The sequence below is a fragment of the Anopheles marshallii genome, chromosome 2 (assembly GCF_943734725.1).
Source record: "Anopheles marshallii chromosome 2, idAnoMarsDA_429_01, whole genome shotgun sequence".
Lineage (NCBI taxonomy): Eukaryota > Metazoa > Arthropoda > Insecta > Diptera > Culicidae > Anopheles > Anopheles marshallii.
This window is the reverse complement of record NC_071326.1, coordinates 21190840-21207549: the sequence shown is the minus strand read 5'-3', so window position 1 is coordinate 21207549 and position 16710 is coordinate 21190840. Positions and strand designations below refer to the sequence as shown.

General features: G+C 49.2%; 2 protein-coding genes across 2 annotated transcripts; both read left to right on the top strand.

The window, feature by feature from the left end:
* Positions 1 to 62: 62 nt before the first annotated feature.
* Positions 63 to 9421, top strand: LOC128718849 (structural maintenance of chromosomes protein 1A). The gene is made up of 3 exons (XM_053812464.1): positions 63 to 174; positions 251 to 1907; positions 7459 to 9421. Exons 1-3 carry the CDS (start codon positions 63 to 65, stop codon positions 9419 to 9421), a joined length of 3732 nt encoding a protein of 1243 aa, XP_053668439.1.
* Positions 9422 to 9942: 521 nt separating this feature from the next.
* LOC128717993 (bifunctional glutamate/proline--tRNA ligase) lies at positions 9943 to 16241 on the top strand. Its single transcript, XM_053811669.1, has 5 exons — positions 9943 to 9985; positions 10094 to 12021; positions 12087 to 12305; positions 13179 to 15071; positions 15147 to 16241. The coding sequence occupies exons 1-5, from the start codon at positions 9943 to 9945 to the stop codon at positions 16239 to 16241; spliced, it is 5178 nt and encodes a 1725-aa protein (XP_053667644.1).
* The last annotated feature ends 469 nt before the right edge of the window (positions 16242 to 16710 follow it).

The following is a 16710-nucleotide window of genomic DNA, read 5'->3' as shown; positions in this document are numbered from 1 at the left end:
ACATTCTCTTCAGCGCCGTTTGTTCCAACGTTCTACATAGAGGAAACGCGATTTGCGACAAAATGTCAGCTTTTTTGCGGCTCATTGAGGTGGAGAATTTCAAGTCCTACCGGGGTCACACTACGATCGGACCGTTGAAACAGTTTTCAGCCGTAATTGGCCCCAATGGATCTGGTAAGTAGCGACGGTAGGTAGATTTTCTTTTGTTATCGTCCGGCCACCCACTACATGGGTACTGTTTCATTCGCAGGAAAATCTAACTTCATGGACGCCATCAGCTTTGTTATGGGCGAGAAAACGAGCAGTCTTCGTGTGCGTAAGCTGACGGAACTAATCAATGGTGCCTCAATTGGGCGTCCGATTTCGAACCGTGCGTCAGTGATGGCTAGATTTGTAATAACGGGCGAAACGGGAGAAGAAGTCGAAAAAACCTTCCAACGGTCCGTGATTAATGCATCCTCTGAATATCGTATCAACAGTTCGGTGGTGTCGCCGCAACACTACCTAGCCGAGCTGGAAAAATTGGGAATCAATGTGAAGGCAAAAAATTTTCTCGTCTTCCAAGGGGCCGTCGAAACCATTGCTATTAAGAATGCGAAAGAGCGTACAGCACTATTCGAGGAAATCAGTGGATCGGGCTTGCTTAAGGAGGAATATAATCGGCTCAAGCACGAGATGCAGATGGCCGAAGAAGAAACGCAATTTACGTACCAAAAGAAGAAAGGTATAGCGGCCGAGCGCAAGGAGGCGAAACTTGAAAAGCAGGAGGCTGACCGGTACACGAGCTTGAAGCAGGAATGTAGCGAAAAGCAGGTCCACTATCAGCTGTTCCGCCTGTTCCACAACGAGAAAGAGTCGAAGCGGCTAAAGGAGGATCAAATCAGCAAACAACAAGAGCTGAACATTATCGAAAAACGAAAGGAGGAAGCGGACGAAATTTTGAAGGAAAAAAAGAAAGAGGTCGGCAAAATGACGCGGGAAATGGCCAAGAAGGAACAGGAAATACGGGAAGTAGAAGCGGAAATGAGCAAACGTCATCCAATGTTCATAAAGGCGAAGGAAAAAGTATCGCACACACAGAAAAAGCTAAACGGTGCGTTGAAAACGCTTGAGCAAGCTCGCCGAGCCGACGAAGCGCACCAGGCCGACATTAAGAAACTCGTGGACGAGCTGCACGAAGTCGAGGTGAAAAGGTCAGCATTCGAGAACGAGGTGGCCGGGGAATCGAAGAAGCGTGGTAGCGATGTCCATCTCGAGCGCGATTTGGTGCAAGAGTACGATAGGCTGAAACAGAAAGCCGACGCTATGGCCGGAAAATATCTTATCAATCTGGATTCGGTGAACCGCGAACAGAAATCGGATCAGGATCTGCTGGACAGTGAAATCAACAAGAAAGCACAGATCGAGGAGAATTACAAGAAAATCGAGTCCGAGAAAAACGAAGCCCTAAAGCGACAGGAGAAACTAATCGATCACATTAAAACTAGCAAAATGGGGCTGGAAGAACAGCGCCGCATTAAGGCCGAGCTGAGCCAAGACGTTGGTACCTCGAAAGAGCGCATTCACGAGCTGCAATCGGAGTTGGATAATGTGCGCGAGCAGTTGGGTGATGCAAAGATCGACAAGCACGAGGATGCGCGCCGTAAGAAGAAGCAGGAAGTTGTGGAACTATTTAAGCATGAAGTCCCGGGAGTTTATGATCGCATGATCAATATGTGTCAGCCGACACATAAGCGCTACAACGTGGCAGTAACGAAGGTGCTGGGCAAGTATATGGAAGCGATCATTGTGGACACGGAAAAAACGGCACGGCGCTGCATTCAGATACTGAAGGAGAAAATGCTGGATGTAGAAACGTTCTTACCGTTGGACTATCTGCAGAAGAAACCGCTTAAAGAGCGGCTCAGGTAAGTCCCTATGTGTCTATTTGCCTATTTGCCCCTTGTTAAAAACACTCACACTAACACAGCGGCTATATGCACAAAGTTTATTAATCCTAGACCGCTTGAAAACGTCAGCTAACGGCTAGTCGAATCAATTATGATTGTCTGTCTTTGGTCTGTTGTCCGCTGGTTGAATAATCACCCATTCCGAGTCTGATTCTTGTCGGTTCAGCGGTGGTGGATGGAGCAGTACCTGTTGGTGTCTCGCCTGCTGCTGCCGATTCTTGTCATTCAGCTGTTTCTGTAGGTTAGCTTTGAACTTCTGTAGCGCTTCCTGATGGCCGTCATGCAAGAAAGTAGATAAAACACCGGGTATAACATTGCGCACATTAATATTACGATCGGCGGGAAAAACGCAATAGTATGTGGAGCCTTACCCGTTCTTCGAGCCGCTTAATGTAAGCCTTCTTTAGTTGCAACTCTTCCGGCATCATATTGTTCTGCAGCATTTCCCTTTGCGCTATGCCGGTGACTATTTGCGTTTCATACTGCAACGATGTAATAGGAAAGATGTTTCTGAGTGCCCCATGATCATGATAGTACCCGGGTGATGCCCGAAGGGCTATTATTACCTCAAAATACTTTTGTACCATCAGCTTATGTTCGTTGTGTATCTGTTCCGACAGAGGGTTGTTGGGGACTGGCGTTAATGGTCTTAAGTTTGGATCTAAAATACTGTACAGTGTGTCTCCCAGGGCTGCTTCATTTTGCTTTGAGCTGCTACGGTCTCCTCTACCCTCAATGCTTCCTCCCCGCTCCTCGACATCGTCCTCGTCAACGTCCACGGGTGTAGCCTTTGTCTCATTCCTGCCAGGATCCTGATGGGCTGGCATGCCACCGGGAGGCATCCCGGTGGGATTGTTGAATGTGATCGAACTATTTATGCTGCTGACAGTATCCATTGGAGCGTTAGTACATTTTGTGACAGTCAATCCTTCCGTGCCCTGGTTGTTGGCTTGAGAGTATAAAAGAGATTGAGAAATTGGAATAAGTTTCTTTTACGATCTTACAATCTTTTTACAGCCCTTGGAAAATGTCACTGAGAGATAGCTAGCCTCCCGCATAAAGGTTAGAATACGTACTGTAAACAATCCAACAGCTTTGCAGTGTGTTGGTAGCGTTTGACGATGATATGACCGTGGAAGTTACACTGTCACACATTTTGTGATCCTTGTTCGCAATAGTCTCTGACTAATGGCCCTCCGCCCTGCGTATAAACCTCTCGCGCTTCTTGCACTTTCCCCGCTGCGCCAGGGAATCTCCCGTCTTGGGGCTCTGGGTATTGTTGATAGGTTTTACGTGTATTTATACAATCGTTAGATCCTCACGCTCCTCACTGTTCCCACATGCTGCTCGGTACGCTAGCTTCACTTAGTGTACACCTTGAGAATAAAATCTCTATCCGTTGCGCAGTTCATTACCGAGAATAATAAACACAAATGTGTGATGCTGGCAGAGGGAGAGAACTCGAAACAACACCTTCTCGGTGTCAGGCGGATGATTAATCGTGACGAGCAAGCTGCTGTGTGCAGAGTAAATTTGTCGCTGCGTTTGTTTTTACGTGGTCTCTACACAGTCACTCCACCACAAGCACACCACACTCACGCGTAAGATAATCCTTGCCGTTAGCAATGTGATCGAATTTCAATTGAATCCTTTCGCTTCTCTCGTCTAATTAGATTGCGACGTTTCGCAAAGGGCGATAGAATGTGTTCGATACCATTTCTGTCTAATGCGGACACTCCGTTACCGATGACTAGTACACCCTAGCGGATTTTTGCCGATCCGGGCTGTATCGTTCTCTCTCTCACTCTCGCTCTCTCCTTTGTCTCCCTCTCGTTGGTTTACAACACTGAGGTAACTAGATCGATCATATCACTTGAACACACTGGAGCACGCAAAAAGTTCGTTGTTGACCGATACTCGACACACTATCGAATGTCTCCCCCGGTCCGTCTTCCAGTCGTTGGTTAGCCTCACTAAAGGGGACAAGGATGTTTTGTCTATCAAAAGATTGAATTCACGTTCGAAATTGTTTTGTGTCCACCGCACACCACTTCAAGCTGGTAAACGCGTGCAGCTCTTTAGCAAACGTAAGAAGCGAATGGGATTCAATAAAGCAAAGTCAGTGGCGAGCCACTTTCGGAACATCTCGTGCTTGCCGTCTCCGTAATTTTTTTTTGTTCCTACCCTATGAGCGGGAGCGATGTGTGGGTCATTTTCGTGGAAATTTTGAGCGCATGAGTATATAACGTGCTGCTTCAACGAGGAAATGAGTCGTCGCTCGAGAGTGTCTGCGGGGCCTCTAGAAGCAAACGGTCTCTATCCATACAAGGTGATCGCGTGAAGGGACGCAGGGAAGCCCCGCGCTACCTTATGTTGTACTTTTTTCAAGTGGTAGTGACCACTGCTCGTGTTGCTAGTATGGGTACTGCGCCTGGTAAACGCAAAATATACGACCGAAGGGTGTAGATCGTCGCGGCGTAAACTATCTGCACCCGGAATCGGGAGCATCGGCGGTGGAAAAATATAAATATCAGCAGATCGGAAAATCCCTCATTATTCGCCACCAACTCAGCACAACTCCACCAAGTTTCGATCTCTGCGCATCAATCTCGGGATGGTTTGCAGCTGGCTTGACCCGGCGATCGTACCCGCCCGTCCGTCCGCTCGTCGTTCAAATGGCGGTTACGACGCTCTTTTATGGGGGGATTTGCTTCGTACAGTAGCAAAACAAAAAATAAATTACATCCAGCTAAAAATAGGCATGAGTAATTTTTCCGCCAGCTTGTATTACACACCATTCGCCTCCTCGCCCGCGTGTTTACTGCGTTATATTTCGGGATAGTAATACACAATGTACAAAACGCTGTGAGTGTGCGTTTGGTGCGGTTTGGCCGCATGCTCAGATCGGGAAAATGCGAGACCGGCATGAGTCACGGAGCGAATGAAAATTTGTGCCGTATAATCATCAAACTTACAGAGTCGCCGTCCTTTGGTTTCCTTATTATAATAACACGCGTTTCAGTTTGTTAGGGGGCAACGACCAATGCGCAAACCATGCTGCGCAATGTTTCGGCGTTATTATTACAGGGGGTTGTGTCGGATTTTGCAGCACGTGCATTCCGAATTCATCGGTGAATGCGGAAGCATAGGATCATTTACGCCGTGCGGTAGCGCACGCACAGCAGCGAGCTAGACAAAAGGCGATGTGCTAAATTCGCGTGAATTATCAGATTTAAAGAAAACAATAGACTAATATTCTGTCTATCTAGTAATAATTTTGGTTTACGATCCTTTTAAAAGTACTGAAGAATTAAACAGAACCCTTCGCTTCCCCACGCATTTTGAGGTCATTGCAGATCACATGAGAATAAGGGCATTTTGGGGGTTGATGTAATCAAAAGAGATAGTTCAAAACATTATTCCTTCCATGATGCAACTGCAAAAGCTGGCTAACTCTCATTGACGACATTGTTCTGGGCGCGAGTCAGTGTTTCGAGAGTTGTACTTACCTGTGTATAGTACGCCGCTCCCAAGGTCCATCGGTTGGTCGTACTACAATGAGAAATGTTTGATGTTTTCAAATTGACTGTTGATTCGAAAAGTATCATATTGTTTTTTTTTTTACCGGATTAACTTCAACATGAAGAGGTTCCAGTACGTTGAGTGGCAAGTTTCTCAGTGGACTATGTCGCGGCATATCCGGTATTCGTTGTACCGTGGTTTTGTTGGTAATTGTTCCGCGGCTATTGTTCGTGTCGATGTCATTGTCCATGCTTTCCGATATGTCGGTTGGATAGGGCATCACATACGAGTCGTCCTGTTTGTGGTCAATAGTGTTTTAGATGAAAACTGGTCCCAAACAAACCACGACCCCTCTCTGTGCTTACCCTATCTTCGGGCAGGAACTCGGTACCGATTGGTTCATTTTCGCCTACGAACAGCTTGCACAGGCCGTTCATCACACTTACCACCTCTTTCATCGATGGGCGGCTGATGGGATTCTTGTCCCAGCACTGCACCATTAGTTGCTCGATCGGCTTCGGACAGCCCTCGATCAGGGGCGGTCTGCTGCCTTGATGCACGCGCCACATGATCGCAAACGGTTCGTTGATAACTTTGAACGGTTGCTCTCGCGCTATCACCTCCCACAGTATGATACCCCAGCTAAAGACATCGCACTTTTCGGTGTAGGACCTACCTTCAAACACTTCCGGTGCCATCCAGGCAGCACTTCCCTTGTTGTTCGTCATTAGCGTCGATTTGTCTGTGACCGTACCGAAATCGCATATCTTCAGCACGGTCCCGTTGTTGACAAGCAGCAGGTTCGGTGGCTTTAAATCCCGGTGAATCATGGGTCGAGGTGTCATGTCATGCAGATAAGCTACACCCTGGGGGGGGGGTTAAGAGCGAAAAACCAGATGTATGAATGCGATTTGCAGGCATTGATAGTGCAAGTGATTTTTTTATTTTGATGCTTACCTCAGCACATTGCCGTGCCCAGCTCATTGCATGTGCCGCCGTATACACGGGCCGAGGCCTGAAGTGTAGCACTTTGTGTAGCGAACCACCTTCGGCATACTCCATCACCAGACATACGTGTGGCGATTCCGTGCAAGCCCCGTACAGCTCGATTATGTTGGGATGTGCCACACGGGCCAGATGGCTCACTTCCGCCGTAAATGCTTGTTCCGTATTGCACTCCATGTACTTCACTGCGACGTATTTGTTTCTCCATTTTGCTTTCATGACTGTCCCGTACGAGCCTTTGCCCACTGTCTGCAAATGCGTTAGATGAGAACGGTTAGAAACGGTTGGCAGCAAGCACAGATACCACCTTGTGCGTTGTAACATTAGTTTGGCCATGTTGTGTTGTGGTGTGCACTCTCGCCCAGTACTTACAGCAATATGTTCAATTTCCTTGATGTCTATCGCCGTAACGAAGGGTGGCAACGCGTTGTTCATTCCGTTGCTAGCAAGGACGCGTCTCCCAGTCACAAATCCTGATAATTGTGTGTATCCTTTCGGGTGGGCGAGTGGTGCCAATTGGTGGTGCCGCCAATGAACGGCAAGATGACACAGGAACAATGAAACTCCTAGCGCAAACACTACATAAAATACGGACCCTCCGATACACGTCCAATTGAGAAGATCACGCACGCATTAATGTATTGATCGTGAGCCTGATAGTTTTATCGTGTTCATTAGATATCGAACGCGCTGCGCTTTTGGAGTATAGTTACGCTTCGGCTATGCTAAATATTTTTCCTTTTGTCATCACGAAGAGAAAAATGTCAACACTTTGACAGTGGCCTAACGTCAAAGTGGGCGATGCGTGTGTGACAGAGATGGCAAGAGTTCGAAAATGTTGCGCGATACATGTCTGAACGGTTGCGTTTGTTGCACAGGGGGAAATTTAAATTTCAAATAATTTTCTCAGTGTTGCGAATGAAAAGATTGCTGTGGATAGCGAATTATGCTTACGTTCTTTTCTTCCTACATTTCTTTTCAGGAACATTGAAGAGCCACGAAATGTGAAGTTGATTTACGATGTGCTAAAGTACAGTCCGCCCGAAATCGAACAAGCCGTCCTGTTTGCGACCAACAATGCCCTGGTTTGTGAAACGCCGGACGATGCGATGAAGGTGGCGTACGAAATCGATCGTAGCCGGTACGATGCTTTGGCGCTGGATGGTACCTTCTACCAAAAGTCGGGCATCATCTCGGGAGGTAGTCACGATCTCGCCAGAAAGGCCAAACGCTGGGACGAGAAACATATGGCACAGTTGAAGCTGCAGAAGGAAAAAATCACCGAGGAGTTGAAGGAGGTAATGAAGAAAACGCGACGCCAGGGTGAGCTGACGACGGTCGAGAGTCAAATACGGGGTCTAGAAAACCGGCTAAAGTACAGCCAAAACGATCTTGAAACGTCCAAGAAGAACATGAATGAGTACGATAAGCAGTTGGAAGATTTTACCCGGCAGCTGGATCAGATTGGGCCAAAGATTAGCGAAATCGAACGTAGAATGCAACAACGCGATATGAAGATACAGGACATTAAGGAAAGCATGAACAACGTGGAGGACGATGTGTACGCTGAATTTTGTGCCCGCATCGGGGTGGCCAACATTCGCCAGTTCGAAGAGCGTGAGCTGGTGTTGCAACAGGAGCGTGCGAAAAAGCGGGCCGAATTCGAGCAACAGATTGATCGCATCAACAACAATCTCGAATTCGAACGATCAAAAGACACGTCCAAAAATGTTCAGCGCTGGGAGCGGGCAGTGCAGGATGACGAAGATTCGCTAGAAACGTACAAACAAACGGAAGCCCGGCAGCGGCAGGAAATCGAGAAAGATAAAGAAAAGATCGAGCTGATGAAGCAGGAAAAGGCGGCCCACAAAAACCTGGTCGACCAGATGGAAGAAGAAATGGCCAAAGCGAGACGGGATGTGCAAGCGCTGGCCAAGGAGCTGGCCGCCATCCAGCAGAGCATTGCCAACATCGATACCAGAATTGAAACGATCAAGAGCAAACGGCACAACATTCTGATGCAGGCTAAGATGGACGCGATCGAGATACCGCTGCTGCAAGGTTCCATGGATGACATCGGACAGCAGCAAGCAGCGCAACATCCGCAGGGAGGAGGTTCAGGTCAGAGTGGGGGAGACTATGCTGCCGACGGGGGGACCGGTGGCGGATCGGCATATGAACGGGAAAGCCGTATCGAAATCGACTATCGACGGCTCGAGCATCATCTGAAAAATTTGTCCGATCCGGATCAGATTAAAAAGAGTGGCGACTCGTTGGCGAAGGAGCTGCAGGCCAAGCTGGACACGCTCGAGAAGATTCAAACGCCCAACATGAAGGCGATGCAAAAGTTGGACCGAGTGACGGAAAAAATTCAATCCACGAACGAAGAGTTCGAGGCGGCTCGCAAAAAGGCGAAAAAGGCGAAGACAGCATTCGAAAAGGTGAAAAACGAACGATGTACACTGTTCACCAATTGCTGCAACCACATCTCCGACGCGATCGACGCCATCTACAAACAATTGTCAAGGAACGAGGCTGCCCAGGCGTACCTTGGGCCGGATAATCCCGAGGAGCCGTACCTGGATGGTATTAACTACAATTGCGTAGCGCCCGGCAAACGGTTCCAGCCGATGAGCAACCTCAGTGGTGGAGAAAAGACGATCGCTGCCCTTGCACTGCTATTCGCCATTCATAGTTTCCAACCGGCACCATTTTTCGTGCTGGACGAAATCGATGCGGCACTCGATAACACAAACATCGGCAAGGTGGCGTCTTATATCCGTGAAAAAACGACCAACCTGCAAACGATCGTAATTTCACTGAAGGAGGAATTCTACGGCCATGCGGATGTACTGATCGGTATCTGTCCGGATCCCACCGAGTGTCTGGTGTCGCAGACATTGCTCTTTGATCTGGAGTGTTATAAGGAACATAATGAATACTAGAAACGCTACCGCTACTGATTCTACCAGTACGTAATTATGCAAACTTTAGGGCAGTGCTGGGTGGTGTTTGTGGTACTGGTTTTATGATGTGACGATTATTTTATTCCCCAGTAACCTAGATAGTAAGGAATCGCGAAAACATTAACCATTCTGATCATTGGATTCTGTAATTTATAATGTATGTATTAATGATTGAGAGAATAAGCGAAAATAGAACTATGAACAAGTAATTCTACAGTATCGAATTATAGAAAGAAATGCAGTTTGCAGCTGTTGCATGCCGTTGTCCAACGATGCAACATCTGCGTGCCACATGCACAGGGAAAGAAGAATTAACCTGCATGTTATAAACACGGGCTGCTCTTTCAATGCAAACGTCAAGTTGTGGCACAGTTTTTCACACGCAAACACGTTTCATGTGCCGGTCGTTTGTTTCGGTGTGAAATTGGTGGTCGAATTGATTGGTAGAAAATTGGGAAAATAAATTGAATCTGCTGCTTGAACAACGCGTTCCACTCAAGATGGTATCAACCTTCGTGTGCAGCAAAACGAATGCGGCGGTGGGTAAGTTTAAAGCATTGTGCACGAGTAGTGTCGGGATGGTCTCGCGCAGCTACGGTGGGGTAAAAATAGGTTCATAGCGTATCATTGCTGACGAAATTTTCCTTTCAGGTGGGCTCATCGCAACGGAATTGCTACGTCCGGCGTACCCGATAGAAGTACGCTGGGGTAACGAAACGTCCATCTCTTACTCCACGCGTACGCTTGCTTGCATCACCAACAATGATGTGCTGCGAGCGTTGGCCAGGGTGGCTCCATCGTTCCGATTGTACGGTGCAACACCGATCGAACGAACGCAGATCGATCACTGGCTGACGTACACGCTCTCGGTGGAGAAAAACCTCTCGGATGAACTGAAATATTTGAACAAATGTCTCGGTCCGCTAACGTATCTCGTGGCGAACCATCTCACCATTGCCGATTTGGCCGTGTTCAATGAACTGTACGTTCGTTACGAGGAGCTGAAGAAAATCGGCATACCAGTACACGTACAACGGTGGTACAATCTCATACTGGCACTGCCCTACACGAAGGATGCGCTACGCAAGCACGCCGATGAGCTTCGAGCGGCGACAGCTACGTCGGCGAAGGCAAAGGAATCGACTCCCGATAGGGGTGCGGATGGCGGTAAGCGCGAACAGGGTAAGTTCGTCGATCTGCCCGGTGCCGAGATGGGCAAGGTGATTGTAAGGTTTCCGCCGGAAGCGTCTGGCTATCTGCACATTGGGCACGCCAAGGCGGCCCTGCTCAATCAGTACTACCAGCAAGCGTTCCAGGGCAAGCTGATCATGCGTTTCGACGATACGAATCCGGCGAAAGAAAACGTACACTTCGAGCAGGTGATTCTCGAGGATCTGGAGATGTTGCAGATCAAGCCGGATTTGTTCACGCACACATCCCAGTACTTCGATCTGATGCTGGACTATTGCGTGCGTTTGTTGAAGGAGGGAAAGGCGTACGTGGACGACACGGAACCGGAGCAGATGAAGAAGGAACGCGAGGAGCGCGTTGAGTCGAAAAACCGCAGCAATACTCCGGAACGCAATTTGGCGATGTGGGCCGAAATGGTGAAAGGTTCGGAAGCGGGACAGAAGTGTTGCGTGCGGGCCAAAATAGACATGGGCTCAGCGAACGGGTGTATGCGCGATCCGACGATCTATCGCTGCAAAAACGAACCACATCCGCGTACCGGCACACAGTACAAGGTGTACCCGACGTACGATTTCGCCTGCCCAATTGTGGATGCGATCGAGGACGTTACGCACACGTTACGCACCATGGAATACCACGACCGGGACGAGCAGTTTTACTGGTTCATCGAAGCTCTGGGGCTACGGCGTCCGTACATCTGGGAGTACAGCCGGCTAAACATGACCAACACGGTGCTATCGAAGCGCAAGCTTACGTGGTTCGTAGCGGAAGGGTTGGTCGATGGATGGGACGATCCGCGTTTTCCGACCGTTCGGGGTATTCTACGGCGCGGCATGACCGTGGAAGGTCTGCGGGAATTCATCATTGCCCAAGGTTCCAGCAAATCAGTCGTATTCATGGAATGGGACAAAATCTGGGCATTCAACAAGAAGGTAATCGATCCAATAGCGCCTCGCTATACGGCTCTGGAAAGTGAACGGCGCATCCCGGTTCATGTCGCAGGTGTGCAGCCGGGAACAATGCAGGCGGCCGTACATCCAAAGAACGCTGACATCGGCATGAAAACGGTCCATTACGGGCCGCGTGTGCTGATCGATTTGGCCGACGCGAAGGAGCTTAAGGAGGGTGAAAATGCCACGTTCATCAACTGGGGCAATCTGATGATCCAGAAGGTGAACCGTGGTGCCGATGGGGTGCCGGTTTCGATCGATGCTACACCGAACCTGGACAACAAGGATTACAAGAAAACGCTGAAACTTACGTGGCTTTGCGATTTACCGGCGGATCAATACACTCCGACGTACTGCGTGTACTTTGAGCATATCATCAGCAAACCGGTGTTGGGAAGGGATGAAGACTTTAAAAACTACATCGGTCATCAAACGAGGGTACGCATTGTAGACAAACTATTAGCTAAAGCCACTCACCTACGCTATTAATTCTTGCGTTACAGACTGAAGTTTCGATGTTGGGCGATCCGGAGCTGAAGAAGCTACGAAAAGGCGACATCATTCAGCTGCAGCGTCGTGGTTTCTTCAAGGTGGATCAGGCGTACCAACCGGCCAGCGAGTTTAGTGGCGCCGAGACACCGATTGTACTGTTCGCGATTCCTGATGGTCATGTTGCCGCTGTCCCGACGGCAAACGTCCCCAAGAAGGAAGCCGCTGGAGAGGTGAGTGAAGCGTGCAATCACACAGTGCAGTGAGCTAAATCAGAGTGAATGAGTTATAACGGCGAGTTAACTCTTTAACTCACTCTTTTCAAAATCATAATACGCCAGAGAGTTCTTTGGTAGCCGCCGCGTAGAGTTTAAATCGCTGTGTAATTCACTTGCTCTTAATACTTAGGAATGAAAGTTTTTATAACTTAGGGATGATTTGAATCACAATGAGTAAGTTGTAAGTCACCTCGAAAAATTAATTCCTTAAACGGAAGAGAACTTTTCTTTCTCCGTGTTCTTGAAACGGCATGTCTGCTTGGATGCTGTCTTGGATTTGTTTTACATTGCTCCGCATCCACGTCGTACGACGAATGTTTTGATGCTTTCTTTGTAATGTTTCTTTGGGTGTAGTGGTGTGTTGTCGATTCCACACACTGCTGTTTGCAAGCGAGCGCGAATGTATCATCAAAGCAGGCGCACCGATAATTGCTCCATGGAGAGAGGGAGATTGTTGGTTCGCGTTATGCTCGTTGCGCCCCCCTTTTGCTGCGGTTATGTTTGCCTTGCTGTACTTTCGCTTCTTGAGCGGATGGCAAGAGAGAAAGGAAGGGGGATCGTTTGAGGTGGCGAAATCGTGGCTTCGTGTGTGACACGTTGTACGGTGCAGAGAACTGGCGTTTGTTGCGTTGAATCATTCTCGGTTTGCGTTCAAATCGCGTTTGAAATATCTTATCAGCAATACCCCGGCGAAAGACACTAATTTTCGGCAGGGTTGCCACGGTGTCACGATTGCAAATGTGTGTATAGTTTGTGAAGAAGAAAGAATCAACCGATATTTACTCACGGGTTTTTTTTTCTTCTTTCGCTTGTCTTTTCTTTACGCAGAGCAAGAAGACGAAGCAAGCGGCTGCTAAACAATCGATCAGTGCCAGTGGTGGATCCTCAGACGTGTCCGCTCTCAACGATTCCATCACCCAGCAGGGCGAAAAGGTTCGGAAGCTTAAAGCGGACAAAGCACCCAAGGCGGATGTTGACGCGGCAGTGAAAGTGTTGCTCGATCTGAAGGCACAATACAAAACACAAACGGGCAGTGATTGGAAACCGGGCGCAACAAGTGCCGTAGCACCGTCCGCAGCACCATCGGATGCAGCCGCTACGCTGAACGGAAAGATCGCCGAGCAAGGAAACTTGGTGCGTGATTTGAAGGCGAAAAAAGCCGCCAAACCGGAAGTAGATGCTGCTGTTAAGACACTGCTGGAGCTGAAGTCACAGTACAAAGCGGCAACAGGAAGCGAATGGAAACCGGGAGCAGTTGCAGCCGGCCCCAGTACGGTAGCCCCACAGCAGCAAACGTCGACAAGCGGCGGAGCTGATGAAATTAACGCAAAGATCGTCGAGCAAGGAAACTTGGTGCGTGATTTGAAGGCGAAAAAAGCGACGAAACCCGAAATTGATGCCGCAGTGAAGTCGCTTCTGGAGCTAAAGGCACAGTATAAAACAGTGACGGGTAGTGACTGGAAACCGGGTGTGGTTCCACCGGCAGCAGCTCCAGTACAATCTGGTGCATTACAACCGACGGTTAGTAACGCTGTTGTTGGGGAATCTGCAGAAGCGCTCAACAAAAAGATAATCGCTCAGGGTGAGCTTGTGCGGGACTTGAAGGGCAAAAAAGCTCCGAAGGCGGATGTCGATGCGCAGGTTAAAACGTTGCTCGATCTGAAGGTACAGTACAAGCAGGCGTCGGGTGGCCAAGAGTGGAAACCGGGCTGTGTACCGCCAGTAAAGAAGGAGGCAACGAATCCATCCAATATTTCCAGTTCCGGAGGGGAAGCCGATTTGTTGGCACAGATCACAGCTCAAGGTGATAAGGTTCGTGCGCTGAAGAGTGGCAAGGCTGACAAAGCGACCGTTGACTCGGCGGTGGCAGCACTGTTGAAGCTGAAGGCAGATTACAAGACGTTGACGGGCAAGGATTGGAAGCCGGGAGCGACAGCTGCCGCAGTAACACCGGTGCCGAACGCTAAACAAGACAAGGAGAACATGTGTCCGGCTAGTGGCACGGAGCAGGAAGTGCTCGTGGAGAAGATCACAAAGCAGGGCGATACGGTACGATCCCTGAAGGGTAGTGGAGCGGCCAAGGCTGAGATCGATGCGGCCGTGAAGGTCCTGCTGGAATTGAAAGCGGAATACAAGAAACTTACCGGTACGGACTATGTTCCTGCCGGTGGTGCAGCTACTGCAGGGCGTCAGCAATCAAAACCAGCCAGTGCGAAAAAGGAGTCTAAACCAAAACCGGATCAGAAGCCCAAACCAGAACCAAAGGCGGGTAAAGACGATGGAACAGGACCGAAGAAACAAACGCGCCTTGGGCTAGAAGCGACAAAGGAAGACAATCTGCCCGACTGGTACTCGCAGGTCATTACGAAGGGCGAAATGATCGAGTACTACGATGTGTCCGGTTGTTACATTCTGCGCCACTGGTCGTTCGCCATCTGGAAAGCGATCCGGAACTGGTTCGATGCGGAAATTACCAAGCTCGGCGTGAAGGAGTGTTACTTCCCGATCTTTGTTTCACGGGCCGCCCTCGAGCGTGAAAAGACACACATTGCTGACTTTGCGCCAGAGGTTGCTTGGGTGACGAAGAGCGGCGATTCGGAATTGGCAGAACCGATCGCGGTACGTCCAACGTCCGAGACGGTCATGTATCCGGCGTACGCCAAGTGGATCCAATCGTATCGCGATCTTCCGATCCGCTTGAACCAGTGGAACAATGTTGTGGTGAGTATCGCTGGATGCGGTGGTTGTTGTCTTTACTTAATCCCAAAACTGTTACGCTTTTCCATTTCGTTTTAGCGCTGGGAGTTTAAGCATCCCCAACCGTTCCTACGTACGCGTGAATTTTTGTGGCAGGAAGGCCACACGGCGTTCGCGATGAAGCAGGAAGCGGACGAGGAGGTCCTAACGATACTGGACCTGTACGCGAAGGTGTACACCGACCTGCTGGCCATACCGGTGGTAAAGGGACGGAAGACGGAGAAGGAAAAGTTTGCCGGTGGTGACTACACAACCACGGTCGAGGCCTACATTTCGGCGTCCGGGCGTGCTATCCAGGGCGCCACCAGCCACCATCTGGGTCAAAACTTTTCGCGCATGTTCGACATCGTGTACGAGCATCCGGAAACAAAAGAGAAGGAGTACGTGTTCCAGAACTCGTGGGGTATAACGACGCGCACGATCGGTGTGATGATTATGGTGCACGCGGACAACCAGGGTCTGGTGCTACCGCCCCGAGTAGCCTGCATTCAGGCTGTGATCGTGCCGTGCGGCATTACGGCAACCACGACGGATGATGAACGACGCCGGCTGTATGACAGTTGTCGCGAGCTGGAACAAACCATCGTAAAGGCCGGTATTCGCTGTGAGGGTGATTATCGTGATAATTACTCGCCGGGTTGGAAGTACAACCACTGGGAACTGAAGGGTGTTCCCGTGCGCATCGAACTCGGGTTTAAGGATCTGCAAAACGATCAGTTTGTGGCCGTGCGACGAGATAACGGTGCGAAGCAGACGATAAAACGCGCGCAGGCAGCGGTGGAAATTGCGAAGCTGCTCGAAACCATCCACGCGAGCATGTACGAACGAGCGGAACGTGACCTGCACGAGCACACGAAGGTTACGAAGCAGTGGGCCGAATTTTTGCAGTACCTCGAGTCGAAGAACATCATTATGGCACCGTTCTGTGGTGAGATTGCCTGCGAGGATCGCATCAAGGCGGAGAGTGCGCGTGACGATGCGGAGGCGGAAGCTGGTGCACCGGCGATGGGTGCCAAATCGCTGTGCATCCCGTTCGTGCAACCGGCCACGATCGATCCGAAGGTGGACAAGTGCGTACATCCGGCTTGTGGACGCGCGGCCAAGTTCTACACACTGTTCGGAAGAAGCTATTAGTCATCTGCGCACAAATTGAATGCTATTTAAAAAGGCAAATCGCGACGATACACAAATATTATCCGTCAATGTTTTTCTGTTCATTAAACTCCTAATGTTATTATAACTGTGTAAACTAACTAGCAATTTTTTTTTTTAATATATGCTTAAGTGAATTTGGTACATGGTAATATAGCTGGTGGAAAGAATACTTCTAAAGGATACTAAAGGGGAAGTCGCTTTCTACGGAAGATTTGGAACTATTTCGGAATGCAGCAACCCTTCCGTTTTGTTCTTTGTCGCTTTGCAATCATTTAAATGACCCGCCGGTAACGATAAAATCCTCCAGAAATGGCCAGCTTTAACGTTTCGAACACCAAGAAAGCAACCACCGACTGCTCTTCATCCGTATTCATCCTTGCTGGTAAGACGGAGGAAGGAGAAAGCCGAACTCTTTCATCTCTTTCTATTTCCTAAAATGCCCCCCCCG